The sequence below is a fragment of the Hyla sarda genome, chromosome 7 (assembly GCF_029499605.1).
Source record: "Hyla sarda isolate aHylSar1 chromosome 7, aHylSar1.hap1, whole genome shotgun sequence".
Classification (NCBI taxonomy): domain Eukaryota; kingdom Metazoa; phylum Chordata; class Amphibia; order Anura; family Hylidae; genus Hyla; species Hyla sarda.
The window spans coordinates 107,618,429-107,631,162 of NC_079195.1; the positions used below are offsets into that span (position 1 = coordinate 107,618,429).

Here is a 12,734-nt window from a genome sequence, read left to right on the forward strand (position 1 = left end):
GCAATGCAATTTTTCTTGAAACTTGATATGGTAAAAAGAAGTAAACAGACCTAAACAATTCCCCGGCTGCAGATCTGCAAGCGTTATTAGTGCATGCAGAGGAGAGATTGCTGCTTTAGTACATCAGTGACATAATAAACTTTGCTTAAGAATGTAATTTCCTATAGGTGCATGAGTTTATTCCAGTAATTCATGTACTTAGTCTTTTGCTTCATCTTTAGAAGAGGCTTCCTTTTGGGATGACATGCAGATCAATTTTATGCAGTGTGCGGTGTATGGTCTGAGCAGGGCCGCCATCAGGGGGGGTACAACCCATACACCTGTATGGGGCCCGGAGCTTCAGGAGGCCCGGATGTCCCTGGACCTTTTAATAAAAATTTTTTTTAAATTGGCTTTTTTATACTATTTGGTGGTTAGGAGACTACAATGGTGATGAGAGGTGGGGGGGGGGGAGGGGGATTATGGGGGTGATAAGAGGTGCAGGAGAGGGGTGTCATGGGGGTGATAAGTGGTGTGGGGGGGTTATGGAGGTGATAAGAGGTGCAGGGGGGTATTATGGGGGTGATGAGAGCTGCAGGGGGTTATGGGGGTGATAAGAGGTGTGGGGGGTTATGGGAGTGATAAGAGGTACAGGGGTTATGGGGGTGATGAGAGCTGCAGGGGGTTTATGGGGCTGATAAGAGGTGCGGGGGGTTTATAGGTGTGATAAGAGGTGCAGGGGGGTTATGGGGGTGATGAAAGGTGCTGGGGGGGGGTGATGAGAGGTGCAGGGGGGTTATGGGGGTGATGAGAGGTGCCGGGGGATGATGAGAGGTGCAGGGGGGGTATTGGGGTGATAAGAGGTGCAGGGGGGTTATTGGGGTGATGAGTAGAGGTGCAGGGGGGTTATGAGAGGTGCAGGGGGGTTATGGGGGTGATAAGAGGTGCAGGGGGTTATGGAGGTGATGAGAGGTGCAGGGGGTTATGGGGATGATGAGAGGTGCAGGGGGGGTTATGGGGATGATAAGAGGTGTGGGGGGTTATGGAGGTGATGAGAGGTGCAGGGGGGGTTATGGGGGTGATGAGGAGAGGGGCGGAGGGGGGCTTAAAGTAGTGATGAGGACAGGTGCGGGGGGGTTATAGTAGTGATGGGGAGAGGTTTGGCGGGGGGTTATGGGGGTGATGAGGAGTGATGAGGACACAGAGGATAAGAGGGGGTATATATGTATATATGATGTGTATGCATGTGTGGCAGTATTATATTCAGTTGGTACAGTGTGTGGCAGGATTATATTCAGTGGGTACAGTGTGTGGCAGTATTATATTCAGTGGATACAGTGTGGGGCAGGATTATATTCAGTGGATAAAGTGTGTGGCAGTATTATAAAGTAGGGAGCCCTGAGGTAATTTTTTGCATCGGGGCACTGTGGTTTCTAGCTACACCTATGGGGGCAACTATTAACAGAGGGGCCTACCCAAACTATATGGAGCCCCCCTATATATTTTGGGTAGGCCCCTCTGTTAATAGTGGCTTCCATATAGTTTGGGTAGGCCCCTCTGTTAAAGGAGTAGTCTGGTGAAGGATAGGGGATGAGTTATAGATCGCAGGTAGGTGCAAGTGCTGCCCCCCCCCCCCGCCATCTCCTGCACGGGGCCCAGGCAGTTTGCTGGAAGCTGACGTCTGTACCCCGCAGGAAGTCATGGCCGGCACACCCCCTCCATATATCTCTATGGGGTACATGGGGGGTGTCGGCCGGCGCTCCGTGCAGGGTACAGCATGCCCCCCTTCCAGCCGACTGCCGGGACCCTGTGCAGGAGATAGTGGGAGCCCAATGCTTGGACCCCCTGCGATCTATAACTTATCCCCTTATTTTTTACCAGACAACTCCTTTAATAGCACAGTGTTATACAACACCGCACTCTGCTTTAATCTAATTAGAAATATATAATTAGAAAATAAAATAATATTGGGGGCAGGCCACCGGGGGGGGGGGGGGGGGGGGGGTGGCCCAGGCCTTGAGCTGTGTGAGGGGCCCCGAAATTTCTGATGGCAGCCCTGGGTCTGAGCACTGACAGTTTAATCCTTCACCCCTTCAACCTCTGCAGCAAAGCTGGCAACACTCATATGTCTATTTCCCAAAGACACACTTTGGATATGATGTTGAGTAGAGGCCTGTTCTGGGTGGAACCTGTACAATGTAACTCCTGTATGGTCTTGCCCACCATCAGGGCAGGACTGGGACCAAAAATTAGACAATCCAGCCAATTGCTGTTGCTAAGCTAAAACTTTCATCATGCCTGGAAAGCTTCAGGCATGATGGAAGTGGAAGTTTTGCAATATCATCACTGCAGACCCCTAAGGGCTTCTCCACACTGCAGACATCAAGCAGGCAGAATGTCCAATTGTAGCAGTTGCCAACAAAGCCATTGGCGATAGAACCACATAGATGTGCGCCGTCTAATAGATGGCAATGCAGTTTGGTGTAATTCCACAGGCAGAATGGACACTCAACCCAAAGAACAAACATGTTAATTCTTTTGATAAATGTTCCTTCTGCCGGGAGAATTCAGCTGCAGTGTGCACAGACCAGCAGAATCCCATTGAAAACAATTGGACTGTAATCCACTTTCCGCCAGCGGAATGTCCTCAATGTGGATGGGCCCTAAGTCTGGGCAGATCCATTTGTCCCCTTCCAGATCCATCTTTCCCATCTTCTTCAGATTCCTAAGCCCCTCAGACCCCTATGTCCTCCTCCAGACTTCTCTGCCCCCCAGACCCCTAAATCCTCTTTCAGACTCCTCTGTCCCCTTCTCCCCTCCCCTAGACCCCTCAGTTATCCTCTTTCATACTTTCTTGCCCTACCCAGTCCCCTCTATCCCCTTTCCCCAGACCCCTCAGTCATACTTCTTCACACTTTCCTCCCCACCTGACCCCAAGTCATCCTTATTCCAACTTTTCTACCACCCCAGACCCCTCTGTCCCCTCCCCTTCCAGACCCCTCAGTCATCCTCCTTCCAACTAATCTGACCTCCCCATACCCCTCTGTCCCCAAATGTCCTAACCACCCCCCAAGACCCCTCAATCATTCTTCTTTACACTTTTCTGCTTTACCTCCCTCACCTTATGCAACCTCACCTCATGCAAGAGGCTCAGTCAGCAGGCTGCAGCGGCCAGCCATTCCCCTTCCTGCTCAAAGTGGAGCAGCCACGGCAGGGACATGTCCATGAAGTCAGGGGTGCACTTGAGCATGGACGTCTGCTGCTCTTAAAGTGGCAGTGTCCCTGCCCCAGCTTACTACTTTGAGTATTTGTGGATGGGGAACCTGCCAGGAGCAAGCCTCTTAAGCGGGATCTGAGAAAGGGGCCTTGTGCAGGAGAGAAGGTTAAGGGGCGGGGACACGGCGGATGGCGCAAACAGGGCTGCATTTGTTTTATTGAAAAAATTATTAAGTCTGGAGCTGGGCAGATAGCCAGTGCATCCAATGGCCAGTCTGGCCCTGCCCACCATACTGCAGCTCAGTTTCAGGGTCTTGGCAATCTTCTTATAGCCTAGGCCATCTTTATGAAGAACAAAAATTCTTTTTTTCAGATCCTCAGAGAGTTCTTTTCCATGAGGTACCATGTTGAATTTCTAGTGACCAGTATTAGAGAGTGTCAGAGCGATAACACCAAATTTACACACCTGCTTTCCCATTCATGCCTGAGTCACTTTATATCGGGGAGGGAAAATGGATAATTAGGCTTAATTTGGACATTTCCACATAGGGGTGTACTCACTTTTGTTGCCCAGGTTTAAACATTAATGGTTGTGTTTTGAGTGGGAGATACTTTATATGAGAACTATGGTATCATACTATATATATAAATATAAGTACTCATCTCCTTGCATTACTTTCTTGTAGATTCTGGATGTGGCACTGTTAGTGACACAGATGCCGATAGCGATAAAGAACAACTGTCTGTACCTCAAGTAACCGGAAACCTATTGACCATTCAGCCAGATCGGATATGTTGTGGGGTTTGTGCAATTTCTTTTATATTAGAATATTGTGGAATAAAAATGTAATTATCTTATTCAAGATTCTTAGTTGGAAGATTCTTGTTAAAATTAAGTGTTTGAATTCCGCACTAGCTGTAGGTGCCAATTGATCATTCCTGCAGATGATAACATATCTAATGGATTTGTGATTTGTCCAGTCCCATTATATCTTCTGAATGACTAGGGTAAACCTATGCTATAAAAAGACTCAATCTAATGACATTATAAAATAGTCACTGTCGGTCACTGTCTTTTATAGGTAAAGACACAGATATACCTGATTTTTAAGTGCAAACTGGACAGTGGAATTAAAAATGAAGTTTATTTTACACCTATGAATGGTCCTTCTACACGTCTACCTGCAACTTTCGAAAATGACTACATGTTATCAGTGGATGCTCCAGGTAAGACGTATTGTACTCTTCAGTGGGAGCTGCAAATCTATTAACAAGTTATTAAATAAATAGTATATTCCACCAGTAGAATGTCTGGCAAGTTATTTGCTGTAAAAATGTTTAAGCTGTATTGTTAAAACTGATGACTATAAATGATACTTACCAGTCCCTACTCAGTACCTCCATTCTGCCACAATTCCTGTTCTTTTGGATATGCAAATGACCTGCTTGATATATGGGAGATGCGTTTTCAATCTCCCAATGCATGGTGATGTTCGGCTGGCAATCCGCAGAGAAAAGCCTCCTTTCCTGTGCTAAGCTTACTATGCTGCAGAATGGAGCTTGGGACCCCCTACTCCCCATGAACTAAGCAGGATTGCGGCAGAACAGAGGAACAGTGCAGGGACTCGTAAATATTACTGTCATCGATATCACCCACATTACAAGCCTGACTAACTCAGATTATATTCCCAAACTACTCCTAACACCCCTCCTGCCCTTAAAAAAATGAATTGTACGAGCATTGTATGAGCTCCCAGCAGGAGAAAGTGGGCATTCCCATCAGGCGCGACGCCACTGAAGCCTGCGAGAGCTGTGTCCACGCATGCATTTCCTGTGTTTGGACTTCTTTAAGTCCAAGTGGAGACCAAACTAACTGTTTGACTTGCATCAGGGAACAGAACAGAGCCACCTAGTGGCCGTTTTTTTCAATCACATTAAAATCATATAAAGGTTGAGAATTTTAACAGCAAGTAAATAGCAAATTGTCTTATAATAACATAAGGAATGTCTAGTTTGGTGACAGGTACACTTTAATTATATTTTTCATGATGAAAATAAAAAGATTATTATTAAATGGGAGAAGTCATAGTAGTGCGGTGTATACCTTAAAGGGGTACTCCCGTGTCTTAAAACATAATCTTTCTCAGGGGGGGCTAATACAAAAATTTTCATTTTTATAGTTGAAACATATCTGAAAATTTAGGAGTTAAAGGGGTACACCCGTAGAAACCTTTTTTTTTTTAAATCAACTGGTGCCAGAAAGTTAAACAGATTTGTAAATTACTTCTATTAAAAAATAATAGTTAATAAATATTTCCAGTACTTATTAGCTGCTGAATACTACAGAGGAAATGGTTTTCTTTTTGGAACACAGAGCTCTCTGCTGACATCATGACCACAGTGCTCTCTGATGACATCTCTGTCCATTTTAGGAACTGTCTGGAGCAGCATATGTTTGCTATGGGGATTTTCTCCTACTCTGGACAGTTCTTAAAATGGACAGAGATGTTAGCAGAGAGCACTGTGGTCATGATGTCAGCAGAGAGCTATGTGTTCCAAAAAGAAAACCATTTCCTCTGTAGTATTCAGCAGCTAATAAGTACTGGAAGGATTAAGATTTTTTTATAGAAGTAATTTAAAAATCTGTTTAACTTTCTGGCACCAGTTGATTTAAAAAAAAAAAAAGTTTTCCACGGGAGTACCCCTTTAACCCCTAAATTTTCAGATATGTTTCAACTATAAAAATGATTATTTAAAGGGAAAATTTTTGTATAAGCCCCTGAGAAAGATTATGTTTTAAGACACTTGTCTGCAGTAAAATATTGACAGGAAGAGGAAACTGTGGTGATTGGTAGTTAGTATATTCACAAGTTGATATATTTGGCATGTTTTTAAGTCTGAAAGTACAAATGCAGGGGATTTTTCAATTTCTTGTTAACTTTACAGCTAAATAAAACTTCAAAATTGTGTCCTGCAGTGTCCTTCAGTTGCATACATCTGAGTTTCGCAGATGTATATGTTATCTACTTTTTCTACTGCTTCTGAATGGAATAGCATAATCATATAAACTACTCTGTCCAGCTTAAAGACAGGCCCAATGTAGGCCAAGAGTATATCAGTCTTTGTCTAATTTTCTTCTCTGCTGGGCTACTTGAATGAGCTATATAAGACCGAATGGGCAACCAAGTCAGTGAATACACATTGCTCATTGTTAACAAACAAAACAAAAAAGATTAACCTTTGGTTAACAATAATTAACTAGAAGGACTTCAATATTGATGGCCTGTCCTTAGGATAGACCATCAATAGCAGATTTGTGAGAATCTAACTTTACATACTTGCCGATCAGCTTATTAAAAGAACTGCAAATGTTGGCCTCCCTCCATTCTTTACCAGGCACAGCTCTCTACATTTTGTAACTGCAGTATAAGATACAGCTACTACAAAGTGTTCAGAGCCATGTTCAATATACAACAATAAGGATGTAGCACTCAGCTATCTCCATCAGTACATAAGTAGTAAACAGAGCCGCAGTTGTGCATGCAGGCTGCAGCTTCCCTCTCTCCTGGGGGACATGGGAGCTCTGTTCTTGTGATCAGTGGGAGCTTTGTTGTGATCAGATACATATCACCTATACTATAAATAATTGACATGTTATAATTATGGAATAACCCAGTGTTTCTGTCCTCCACTCAATATGTACATAGATAACAACTATAAATTGGGCTGCCTTTACATTAGTGTCTTTTATCAGTATTTTATGCACTTTTTTATGTCTGTAATATGGGGCTCCTAAATGGGATTATTCACATGGATGTATAAAACAAAGTACTTTTTATAATGCAGCATGCTGTTTTTTCCACCTATTTTTATATGGAGAATGCCTTCTAAAGTCTATGGAGAGTGATCAGTAATTCCAATTCTTCTCTAGAAGACATTTAACAGTTTGCATGTATAAACAGGGCATGCACTTCAGGAATGTTCTACATAGAATAATCTTCTTGTTCTACATAGAATAATAGTTCTTGAACTATTTTAAAATTAATACTGTTCTGTTCTTCAACTCTAATAAATATACTGTTGTTCGTCATAGATCTACCATCTGGAGTGGTATTTCTGAAAGTTTTTTCTGGAGATCTAGTAATGTGTGAAGCCAAGATATCTTATTTCACTCATATGGAAGAAATAAGTACTTTACTCAACAGTGCAAGTAATCCTATTGAATTTATGTGTCAGGTAAGAAAATGCAATGCATAATGCAAATAAATGGAAGGTTGAGGCCACTTTTAAACTACCTTAAAGGGATACTCCACCCCTAGACATGTTATCCCTATCCAAAGGGTAAGGGATAAGATGTCTGATCGCACGGGGTCCAGCCACTGGGACCTCCTGTGATGTCCAGGCCGGCACTGCAGTGTTACCGCAGTTAATTACCGTTAATTGTGACATCATGCCACACCCCCTCCATTCAAGTCTAGACAGCCGTCACGCCCCCTCTCATAGACATGAATGGAGGGGGCATGGTGGTACCTCATGATCACGGAAGCCCCAGGCTTCACCTGCTTTTTTTTTTCCATTAAGTTTTGTACCGTTTTCCTATTAAAGGTGGTTTTTAGTTTTTTGACCATTTATCTATAAATTTAGTCTTTGTTTGAATTTCTTTATAGAGAATGTTTGGGGTATTTTGTCTCTTTTAGGAACTCATGTGCAAGTTTAAGCATGTTTTATTTTTACCTATATCTAATTGGTTTAAGTGTACTTGTCATTTGCAAAAAAACTTTTTATACAATGTAGATAATGACATTATATGTATATTTGTAATATACATTAATTAAAAAATGTGTAGCAGGGCTCTGTGCAGGCTCCTGGCATGTCAATCATCTTGCTGTGTGAGGCAGGGGTGTGTCAGAGAGCCTCAGTGCACAGAGCCCTGCTTGTCCTGAGTGCACAGAGCCCTGCTTGTTCTCAGTGTACAGAGCCCTGCTTGTCCTCAGTGTACAGAGCCCTGCTTGTCCTCAGTGTACAGATCCCTGCTTGTCCTCAGTGTACAGAGCCCTGCTTGTCCTCAGTGTACAGAGCCCTGCTTGTTCTCAGTATACAGAGCCCTGCTTGTCCTCACTGCTCAGAGCCCTGCTTGTCATCAGTGCACAGAGCCCTGCTTGTCCTCAGTATACAGAGCCCTGCTTGTCCTCAGTGCACAGTGCCCTGCTTGTCCTCAGTGTACAGAGCCCTGCTTGTCCTCAGTGCACAGAGCCCTGTTTGTTCTCAGTACACAGAGCCCTGCTTGTCCTCACTGCACAGAGCCCTGCTTGTTCTCAGTATACAGAGCCCTCCTTGTCCTCTCTGCACAGAGCCCTGCTTGTCCTCAGGGTACAGAGCCCTGCTTGTCCTCAGTGCACAGAGCCCTGATTTTCCTCAGTATACAGAGCCCTGCTTGTCCTCAGTGTGCAAAGTCCTGCTTATCCTCACTTCACAGAGCCCTGCTTATCCTCAGTGCACAGAGCCCTGCTTGTCCTCACTGCATAGAGCCCTGCTTATCCTCAGTATACAGAGCCCTGCTTGTCCTCAGTGCACCGAGCCCTGCTTGTCCTCAGTGTGCAGAGCCCTGCTTGTCCTCAGTATACAGAGCCCTGCTTGTCCACAATGTGCAGAGCCCTGCTTGCCCTCAGTATACAGAGCCCTGCTTGTCCTGAGTGAACAGTGACCTGCTTGTCCTCAATATACAGAGCTCTGCTAGTCCACTCACACTTCCTGTATTTTGTCTCTGCACAGTCCCAGGCAATAGCTGCAGAGACCGAGAGCATTTTTTTTTACCCAAAAGTATACACATTTTTAACCAATGTATATTACAGATATACATATAATGTTATTATCTACATTATATAAAAAGTTTCTGCAAATGAAAGTGCCAATTTAAGTGACATTTAGAATTTAAGGGAGAAAAAAAATCTTTATCTCATGTGTTGTTGAGGTTAAGTAACTGGTTTAAAGTCAGTTTCTTTTAATTAATTTTTTAGAATTCTACATTAAATAATAAGCGTATCCCTTCTATTACCTTTTTACAAGCATTGAATCGTTTGCTTGAGTATTATTTACAGCACATATTTTTACAGGCTTTTAAAATTACGCCATATGACAGAGATGCACTTGACAAAATGTTGACAGAATCACTAAGGAGCAACATTCCGGCCAGTGGCTTATACCTCTTTGGAATTAACCAGATAGAAGAAGAGAATTGTAGTGCAAGTAAGTTAACATTGGTGTTATTATTTATTAATCTTGTTGAGTAATGTGTAGATGTTGTGATATCACCAGTATATTATATGAATTGTCTGGGCACTAAATTATTTGTCTAAAAGTGGCCAGGTGGGTTAAATAAATAATAAAATCCTGTGCTGATCTGCCCTGATCACCATTCCAACAATTCACAGTCCCATTGCTCAACATAATTTTGACAGAAAGTGCCTATTCAGTCAATTCTTGGCTGCTGAAGTGATTGGATGAGCGAGCACTCTCTTGCATCGGGATTTACTCCAGGAAGTTTGGTGTCACAGTGGAACTCTTAGGCTAGGTTCAAACCACATTTGACTCTCTTCTTTTTTTTTTTACTGATTTGTCTCTGACAACTTTTTGTCAGGATTTGTATTTTTTCAACAGTAAAGACAAATGGAGAAGGTCTTATTTTCCTTCAATTTCAACAACAGGATCAAGATTAGATTTCTGTACACTGTCTCTATTGCGACGGCATCATGTTGCACCATCCTGTTTGACATACTTTTTTTACATGTTGAAAAATACATTTTGTTTTAACAGTATGAAAAAGCTTGCTGTAAACCTTATTTATTTGCTTCTAGCTGAGTACCCGGCGTTGCCTGGTTTTTCCTTCCTAATCCTTGTTGTGGAGGAAAATCAACAGAGGAAGCTTTAGACTTCATTTCCCATCCTCATATATTGTTATCATATCCCAACCCCATATCTCTTCCTCATACCACGACCTCCTATCCCGTCCTCCTATCCCGTCCTCCTATACCGACCTCCCATCCCGACCTCCTATCTCGTCCTCATATCCCGTCCTCCTAACTCGACTTCCTATCTCAACCTCCTATCTTAACCTTTATCTCGACCTCCTATCCCGACCATCCCGTCCTCCTATCTCGACCTCCTATCTTGTCCTCTTATCTCGACCTCCTATCTCAGACTGTTGAGACCCAATTAGCTCCTAGCAGGCTATAACTACCCCTCCCCCTTATTACAATAATTAATTAAATAATAACTGACACAACAACAATTCAACTTTTTATGGGTGGGGATCGGCCACAGCTTTATTTATAAAATTACTTATATAAATAACAATTTAACTGTAACAAAGACACCGATTGGCTTCTTGCCAACCCGAGAGGTGCTGCCACACTGTCCTGTGTGGAGGTCTACCCCGGGTTGACCCCGCTTTCACCGTCTTCTTACCGCCAAGCTGTGACTTACAATAAACAGAGATACAAAAAGGGAGGGAGGGAGGGCAAAACTCCGGGTCCTGGGCAGATTGAGGGGGGGAGGGAGGCACCACAGCTATAAAACCCAGGGGAGGGCCCCTGAAAGCCCGGGAAACTATTACACCCCTGATTGGTGCACTCCTTCCCCCCCACCCATGGGACATACCACTATAGTTACCAACAAGTTTTTACAGACGGGGGAGGGGGCTAAAAACCTTGCCTGTATATTTCTTAACCCCTTAACTGCTCACCAGTCAGGGGGCAAGCTAGTTATGCACAGCTTGCCCCTCCAGACTGTTGAGACCCAATTAGCTCCTAGCAGGCTATAACTACCCCTCCCCCTTATTACAATAATTAATTAAATAATAACTGACACAACAACAATTCAACTTTTTATGGGTGGGGATCGGCCACAGCTTTATTTATAAAATTACTTATATAAATAACAATTTAACTGTAACAAAGACACCGATTGGCTTCTTGCCAACCCGAGAGGTGCTGCCACACTGTCCTGTGTGGAGGTCTACCCCGGGTTGACCCCGCTTTCACCGTCTTCTTACCGCCACGGAGGAGACCAGTTAGCCCTACACTGGGCTCCGACCCCCACCCAAGAGATACTGGATAGCCAACACCTGGGGCCACTTCAGCCCCCCGAACACACCCAACACATTTCCTCTCCAGGAAATCCGCCCAACACATTTCCTCTCCAGGAAATCCGCTCAACACATTTCCTCTCCAGGAAAACCGCCCAACACGTTTCCTCTCCAGGAAAACCGAGGTACCTGCCGCCAGGACCTATTTTTTATATTAATTTGTATTCATTCATTTTAATGATTAATCTTTTTTTTTTTTTTTTTTTTTTTAATAACTCTTGTGCGCGAACACATCTCTCAGACTCATACATCGAAGAAAGCCGCAGCACTCTCACCACCTTGCGGAAAACCACTCGCAAAACATAACACATATGGGAAACATCAAACTGGGCGAAAATAGCAACGCAACATGCAGATCGCCAGCGCCCCACGCGCTGCGCTACCCTCTCTGGAAACCAAGCCATCTCCGCCGGCCCCGATACAAAAGAGGGCGAATCTCAAACTCACAACACCCCATCCTATCAAAGAAAAGCAAAACCCAAAACAGACAAAAAACTCGAAACTGAATAAGGGTGGGTTCACACTACGTTTTGTCCCATACGGGAGCGCATACGGCAGGAGGGAGCTAAAAGCTCGCGCTCCCGTATGTAACCGTATGCGCTCCCGTATGCCATTCACTTCAATGAGCCGACCGGAGTGAAACGTTCGGTCCGGTCGGCTCATTTTTGCGCCGTATGCGCTTTTACAACCGGACCTAAAACCGTGGTTGACCATGGTTTTAGGTCCGGTTGTAAAAGCGCATACGGCGCAAAAATGAGCCGACCGGACCGAACGTTTCACTCCGGTCGGCTCATTGAAGTGAATGGCATACGGGAGCGCATACGGTTACATACGGGAGCGCGAGGTTTTAGCTCCCTCCTGCCGTATGCGCTCCCATATGGGACAAAACGTAGTGTGAACCCAGCCTAATCGGGGGCGTGGAGCAAAAAAGAAAAAAAGGGGGGGAGGCGCCCCACAGCCGCGTCAAGCAATAGGACGACAACCCGAAAAAACTGTCATTCGCTGACCCCCATGCAGCACAAGCTGCGCTACCTGGATCGCCGAAGCAGTCTCGGACAAAAAAGGGGGCCTTTAATTTTTATAATTTTTTTTTTTTTTTTTTATTACTGTGTCGCAAATTTCACAAAATAGGCACCCAAAAAACAGACACCCCAGTCCCAGATGAGGAGAAAGGAAGTGCCCCATCCACATAGCCCCGAAAAAAGCCAGCACAAACCTCGGATGAGCAAAACGACGCAAAAGCGACAACCAAAAATCCGACCCGCAGCTGCCACCAAGTGACCCAAAACTGATAGGAAAAACTGTTCGTCTACAGCAAGGCCACCCACTCGCGGGCCCAGCCCCTAGGTACGCACCAACATCCCACCAACCGCAAAGTAGAAAAGAAAAAATTACC

At 44.4% G+C, this 12,734-nt stretch overlaps 1 protein-coding gene across 1 annotated transcript in view; it reads left to right on the forward strand.

The window, feature by feature from the left end:
• PIK3AP1 (phosphoinositide-3-kinase adaptor protein 1) overlaps window positions 1-12,734 on the forward strand; it is a 187,217-nt gene that overhangs the window by 59,110 nt on the left and 115,373 nt on the right. The window contains exons 3-6 of the mRNA XM_056530352.1: window positions 3,882-3,997; window positions 4,278-4,422; window positions 7,289-7,431; window positions 9,309-9,441. Coding sequence (XP_056386327.1) covers window positions 3,882-3,997; window positions 4,278-4,422; window positions 7,289-7,431; window positions 9,309-9,441 — 537 coding nt within the window. The remainder of the gene's footprint in view (window positions 1-3,881; window positions 3,998-4,277; window positions 4,423-7,288; window positions 7,432-9,308; window positions 9,442-12,734) is intronic.